General features: G+C 30.0%; 1 protein-coding gene across 1 annotated transcript; it reads right to left on the bottom strand.

The window, feature by feature from the left end:
* LOC130463126 (acetyl-coenzyme A carboxylase carboxyl transferase subunit beta, chloroplastic-like) lies at window positions 1-951 on the bottom strand. The gene is given in 3 exon segments (XM_056832172.1): window positions 1-286; window positions 288-318; window positions 321-951. Coding segments are annotated over 3 exon segments (948 nt in total).
* Window positions 952-1,279: the final 328 nt, after the last annotated feature.

The following is a 1,279-nucleotide window of genomic DNA, read 5'->3' as shown; positions in this document are numbered from 1 at the left end:
CTAAGGAGAAAATATCGAATGAGCATGAGGTAATAATTCCATATTGATCCGAACCAATCCATATGCTCCCATTTTTAATAAAATTCCGGCTAGCAGCAGCTCCGAATGAAATCCGATAGGATCCATAGAGACCATATCGTCATCAATTGGAATCCAAGTACCGGGATCAATCAGAAGTTCGATTCTATCTGAACTACTTATTTTCAAATGATATCCACATTGTTCACAAATACCCATTTTTGACTTCAGCAATTTCTTATAATTTAATGCATAACAATTTTCACAAATGTCTATATTTTTTAGTTACATCAAGATTTGAGAACTTTCTCTTCTAGTTAAATTACTGCCATTCGTGATACTTCTTTTACTGAAACTTTCACTCCTATTTCCACTTTCATTAAAAATGTAACTCAAAATGCAACTGTCATTACCACTTAGGATGGAACTGTCACTACGAATTTGTGAATGAAGATAGCTGTCAATGCAATTATTAATGTGATTATTCCAACTATCGTTAGTATAATACAGCGAATGACCATTATAAGTATCGCCATTCTTAGATCTAGAGTTCAGATAACTTGAATTCCAATAATTTGAAAAAGAACTTTGCAGTTTACTCAGAAAAGAATGATCGTTGTCAATGTCAAAAATTTGATTTTCAATATCAAAATATATGGAATAACTGTCCCCTTTAGTATCTATAAGTAAAAAAGTATCATCCGAGATGAAATTCTGAATGTCAATGCCACGAACTAAATGATTAACATTACTGTAACTAGAACTTTCACTATTTCTCGAACTATGAATTTGTTTTTCTGGATCATTTAGACTCGGATATTCCTTTGTACTGGTATTTTCAATAGGACCAAGACTGTCCATTGATTTACTTAATCCACACCCATGTTCTAACTCTTTCTTAGACAACATCTAATTGAACCACCATTTTTTCATAGAGCTTTCTTGCGCCCTATTTGCATGAAAATAAAATTGATGAATAGTCATTCGATGAAAATAAATTTGAACATTTCCTGCCCGAATAAGCATCTAGATCCAATCTAGATCCAATCACTCAGATTATTATTATTAACAAAAAATGAGTTTAAGTATTATATTGAAATAAAGAATGCTTTTTTGTAAAAAATTGTGGTATAACTTTGTTGTATATGAATCATAGAACTTTTCAATAATTAAAAATTATAAAAAAAAGGTCAGAGTTTTCCATGTCGGGTCAAATTTATATCAAAAGAAAATATATATATATATATATATATATATATAT

Source organism: Spinacia oleracea, chromosome 6, assembly GCF_020520425.1.
Source record: "Spinacia oleracea cultivar Varoflay chromosome 6, BTI_SOV_V1, whole genome shotgun sequence".
Classification (NCBI taxonomy): domain Eukaryota; kingdom Viridiplantae; phylum Streptophyta; class Magnoliopsida; order Caryophyllales; family Amaranthaceae; genus Spinacia; species Spinacia oleracea.
Note: the sequence above shows the minus strand (reverse complement) of the source record. Positions and strands in the feature narration are given on the sequence as shown.